The sequence below is a fragment of the Gigantopelta aegis genome, chromosome 10 (assembly GCF_016097555.1).
Source record: "Gigantopelta aegis isolate Gae_Host chromosome 10, Gae_host_genome, whole genome shotgun sequence".
Taxonomy (NCBI): Eukaryota; Metazoa; Mollusca; class Gastropoda; order Neomphalida; family Peltospiridae; genus Gigantopelta; species Gigantopelta aegis.
Genome location: NC_054708.1, coordinates 81,284,873 through 81,290,299, shown reverse-complemented (window position 1 = coordinate 81,290,299; position 5,427 = coordinate 81,284,873). Strand labels below are relative to the sequence as shown.

The 5,427-nt window shown below is 38.8% G+C and overlaps 1 protein-coding gene across 1 annotated transcript; it reads right to left on the bottom strand.

Annotated features, from left to right (window-relative positions):
- Positions 1 to 321: 321 nt before the first annotated feature.
- LOC121382652 (alpha-1,3-mannosyl-glycoprotein 4-beta-N-acetylglucosaminyltransferase C-like) lies at positions 322 to 3,551 on the bottom strand. Its single transcript, XM_041512183.1, has 3 exons — positions 3,415 to 3,551; positions 2,605 to 2,671; positions 322 to 1,551 (listed from the first exon to the last, which is right to left on the bottom strand). Exons 1-3 carry the CDS (start codon positions 3,514 to 3,516, stop codon positions 407 to 409), a joined length of 1,314 nt encoding a protein of 437 aa, XP_041368117.1. The 5' UTR covers positions 3,517 to 3,551; the 3' UTR covers positions 322 to 406.
- Positions 3,552 to 5,427: the final 1,876 nt, after the last annotated feature.

Genomic DNA, 5,427 nt, shown 5'->3' with positions numbered 1-5,427 from the left:
AACCAAACTGAAATGATTCACCAAAGAAAATTTTTGTCGGTTGAGACGGACTATAAGTTGACATGTAACGAGTACAAAAATGTTGAAAATGATCAACTACACGAAGAAAAGTTAAAGTTTGTTTTGTTTAACGATACCACTAGAGCACATTGATTTATTAATCATCGGCTATTGGATGTCAAACATTTGGTAATTTTGACATAGTTTTAGAAAGAAAACCCTCTATATTTTTTTCCCATTAGTAGCAAGGGATCTTTTATATACACACATACCGCGGCCTTTGATATACCAGTCGTGGTGCACAGGACGGAACGAGAAATAGCCCAATGGGCCCACCTACGGGGATAGATCCAATACCGACCGCGCATCAGGCGAGCGCTTTACCTGCGGGATACGTCCCGCCCACCTACACGAATACTGCAATCTCACGGACAAAGAGCCACTTGTTGCGTGTCTTGGTCACTGTAATTAAGAGACAGCCGATCTCTGCGGACGGCTTGGTAACAGTGACGTCAATCCTACCATCGATAAACTCGCCAAGGTTACGAACATCCGTACAGTGTCCCTTTAAATTCACATCCCGTGACACTTTGTACCCAGCGTCCAGCCGGGCGCCCACTAAACAGTCACGTTGGCGATCGTCTGAGAACCCCGTCTCCACCACGATTCTGCTAATATTTGTAGGTCGCTTAAATATTATTTCTATGGTATCGCCAACTTTTGGCGTTTTTGCCCAGAAGGCTGAATCGTCTGCTTGCAGTTTGTAAGCATTTTCTGGGAGATAACTCTCAAAAACCGCCATGTTTGTATGCACATCGGCATCTGGGTTGTCTCCCTTGTACACTTTAGTACGGCCTTGAAAAAATGTATTTACGTTGTTTCGTGTAATGTTTTTTAAGGATGAATGCTTGCCCATGTGTTTGAAAAGTGTTGGTTTTCGTATATACCGCTCCTTCTGTAACTCTAGTCGAAGGTGGTACTCTAACAGAAAGTCGCACGGTTGCTCGTTAAAATATGTACGAAGAAGAATCGCCAGCTTCATCAAGTCTCGAGATTGGTACAGTTTTGCTATGAACCCTAAAGCAGAAAATTCCATCATTGTCCATTCTTGGCGTTTGGACTTGATAAACGACATGATTTTACGATAGTAAGATGGAGCCGCTATGACGTCATCTTCCAACTGAAGATAATATTGCGAGATGTTTTGAGAGAACGCCATGAGGCTAGAGTAATCGAGGTTTTGTTTCGATCTCCACACGACCCTGGTTTTGGCGTCTCCGAACGTTCTGCGCAGGTTCTGCAGTGACGGGTAATCTTCCAGGGGAGCCCGGATGATCTGCAGAAACCCGGATTTCAGTTCAGCAGGGAACCTCGTTCTGATCCGCGATAGAATCATCTCGTTGTGTGATTGGTCGACGTCTGCCAGCATTACCACGACGGTTATGCTGCGTCTGTCCTGGGGGGAGCTCTCATTCACAAGTGACTGGACGGTGTCCAGCAGATATAGAACACCTTCACGCTTCACGGTCGGGATTCCCACTGTCAGGCTCACTGAAAACACAGTCAAACCAGAAAACAACAATCACAAAAAGCGGTCAACTTTTTTGACAATAGGACCGGACAGACAACTCGGATAGCTGAGGTGTGTGCCCAGGAATCATACATGAACCTTAATTGGAGATAAGCGTGGAAATCAATTTATAAAAAGGTGGCTGCTGCACAGGGAGCGTATAAAATAAGTATAAAAAGTTTGTTTTGTATAACGACACCAGTAGAGCACATTAATTTATTTATCGTCGACTTTTGGATGTCAAACATTTGGTAATCTTGACATTAGTAGCAAGGTAGTTTCTCCATTAGTAGCAAGAGGTCTTTTATATACACCATCCTACTGACAGGATACCACATACCACGGCCTTTGATATGCCAGTTGTGTTGCTTTGGTTGGAACGAGAAATAGCCCAATGGGCCCATTGACGAGGATCTATTATGGACACCGCGAATCAGGCGAGCGTTTTACCACTGGGCTACATCCCGCCCCAAAATGAGTATAAAGCCAAAATGAATACATTCCCATAAAAAGAGGCTTATGGTTAACCCTGCCCACCCCCATCCATAATATTAAACTGGTTGAACACTTAGCATGAATATGCATGAGTTAGAACATAAAATAAGAAAACGCTCAAAAGGATTACTAAGGTCGACGACAGTCACTTTTCGCACCTTTTTATATAACACAACTGCATTCCATTTTTTTTTTTTTAAATTAAACCAAAACATATTTTGCAGGAAATGTGCAAAATAAATAAATGTTTCTCTAAGTTACTGAAATTCTAACAGATAGGTATTTAATCTTTAGAAACAACAACAACTACAATTATAAAAACATTAATTAACCACCCCACCCCCACCCCCACCCCCCGCCCCCCAAACCAACAAATAGAAGAATTAAAAGCCCTGAAGCGCTCGACGTTTGCTGCATTGTAAGATATTTTATGCAGAAAAATATATTTTATATGTAATTACAATCGTTAAAAAGTCTCTGTAAGTCGAAAACATCTTTAAAATTGCAGCAAACTCAGGAATGTCCCTTTAAAGACTGACCTTGGTGTGAACGTTGGATGCCAGCCAGTAAAGTAGCTCGTGGTAGGATCACTCCCAGCGTTCCTTTCTGAAAAGAAAAATACTTGCTGTGCAATGAAAATGCCATAACACCGTCATCACCTATTTATTTCATCAGTTGCGACATTGTATGTTGACGACATTCGGGAACGAGGGTAGGTCGTAAAAGGCAAAATCAATATTCACCAACAATCATCATTCTGAATATTCGTAATTCGGTATAAGGACAAAGAAAGAAAGAAATGTTTTATTTAACGACGCACTCAACACATTTTATTTACGGTTATATGGCGTCAGACATATGGTTAAGGACCACACAGATTCTGAGAGGAAACCCGCTGTCGCCACTTCATGGGCTACTCTTTCCGATTAGCAGCAAGGGATCTTTTATTTGCGCTTCCCACAGGCAGGATAGCACAAACCATGGCCTTTGTTGAACCAGTTATGAATCACTGGTTGGTGCAAGTGGTTTACCCATTGAGCCTTGCGGAGAACTCACTCAGGGTTTGGAGTCGGTATCTGGATTAAAAATCCCATGCCTCGATTGGGATCCGAACCCAGTACCTACTAGCCTGTTGACCGATGGCCTAACCACGACGCCACCGAGCCGGTCGGTATAAGGACCACCCCACTATTAAGATCAGTCCCTCCAGTGGTCGCAATAGCGGAGTTTCGCTGTATTCTATTATTTAGAATATTAATTTCCGTACATGGGAATTGTTTATGGTCCTCATAGTGTTAGTAATGCCACGAAATGCATTGTTCATCATTCTAAAAGCGCACGTATCTTACCATGTCAACCTTAGTACGTGACCTTGTTACTCCATCTGTAGCAGGTCTAGTATCTGAAACAATGTGGAAATATTTAGAACACAATATTTTAGTCAACGCCATTCAGAGCAATATTTATGGATACAAATACACAATATGTATGTGTCACCCGGAATTATTTACACAAATACACGATACGTTTACCCTGGTTCTATGAAATATTACATAGGAATTCAAGAATAGCCACCATAAACCTACTGACATAGGGAATTCAATATCGTGGCTTCTAACTGGGATACATTCACGACATTAGTGGCTTTTCCTATGTTTTATATATGACGAGATTGATATATGAATGGTCTGCAATGTTTTAAGCAGTCACATTTACATAAAATTAACATAAAAGCAGAAATTACCACTACATTGAAACCTCAGAATTAACAGATGTTAGTCTTTTTCACCCAGAATTTGGCAAAAATATAATTAATAGTAAAGTTAATAATTTGAACTTAGGTTGGAGGAAATTCCTGATAATGTCAGGATCACATTAAGTTATAATTAAAAAAAATTGAGAACGTTTGACAATAACAAATTTTTGTTGCTTGTCAAAATAAGGTTTACTAAATAAATTAAAAGAATAACATTACAGTGCAACAAACATAAGAAATATAGAGATTTATTTAAAGAAAGGTGTATGTATTAATGTGTTACATTACTAAAAGAAATGTTACAAATTTTACTGTCATTCATATTTGATATTTTCGTCGACACAACATCATGATTTTATGTATATACTGACCCACATTGAAACGTAACAGAATTGGTTTATATATTTGTTTCCTTGTAATACATGATCCACATTGTTATTTTGTGAGTCAACTTCTTATCCAAAACCTAAAACAAATATTGTATTAACATATTTCATAACCAGTTAATACATTTATTACAACAATAAAAAGTACTGAATGTTTTTGTTTTCTAGATGTCGCAGTATTTATGAAAAAATGCAGCGTTTCTATTCATTATGGGTCAATAAGTTAATGACAAATGCCATCTCACTGCATATGTAACTAACAACAAATTGCATGCAGCATTTTGGTTATCACAGTCAGCAAAAGCAAGAGCCATATACATTTAAAAGCACAACATACAAACCTGATTAGTATTACAATATATCTGGGTTGGATTTTTTCAAGGTTTTATGTTCCCTAAATTGCTATGGGTAGTATAAAAACGTCTAACTATTTTGACAATTTCTTTTGAAATGTACGGAGACTAGACCAGACCAATTGATACAATGTGGGTCTTATTTCATTATTGTTATTTTTATGTTTTATTTAATGTCACACAGTTGTACGGCGTCAGATTTAATGTTAAGGTAGATAATGAGAAAGGAAACCCGCCGCCGCCACTCCATGAACTGCTCTGTTAGATTAATAGCAGCTGATATTTTATATACATGTATCATCCCACATAAAACACATGCCACACTACCAGGATTACCAGATGGTATCCAGTATGTCATTTATAGTAATTAACTTTTCCATATCATATCACTGCATCGTAGTTAGATATGGAAAGGTGTTTAACACACTATAGGGTGTATACTACCAAATCAAATCCCATAGACGACAATAGTAACATATGTGGCTAAAACTCTTACCTGCAACGTATCAACCGACATAAACGCCACGGATATAAATACTACCACCCCTTACACTTAAAGAGAATCAGAAAAAAATGGGGGTCAAGCTGCTCGTTTCTGAGATAACGAGTAGCGTCTATGACTACCCTAGTTTCGCACAAAATTCGAGTACTTTTTTTTTACAGGTACCCCATACATGTTTCAAGCACAAAGCTACATGATACATTGGTACTAGATGAAATAAAATTGCACATTTTTTTTACTCAGATGAAACTATTATTTTTTACAACCAACACACTCATATTTATAACCAATCACAGGACTTGTGGTGTTCACTTCTCTATGAAAAGTTCGGTGCACCTCCAACTTTGACCCAGCCGGAAGTTATT

Excerpts from the sequence above, each read along its gene's own strand:
- LOC121382652 (XM_041512183.1), bottom strand. The coding sequence starts at position 3,516 with ATGGCGTTGACTAAAATATTGTGTTCTAAATATTTCCACATTGTTTCA. Across the intron at positions 2,672-3,414 it reads CACGTACTAAGGTTGACATG|AAAGGAACGCTGGGAGTGAT; the intron begins GTAAGATACGTG and ends TTTTCTTTTCAG. Across the intron at positions 1,552-2,604 it reads CATCCAACGTTCACACCAAG|TGAGCCTGACAGTGGGAATC; the intron begins GTCAGTCTTTAA and ends CTGTGTTTTCAG.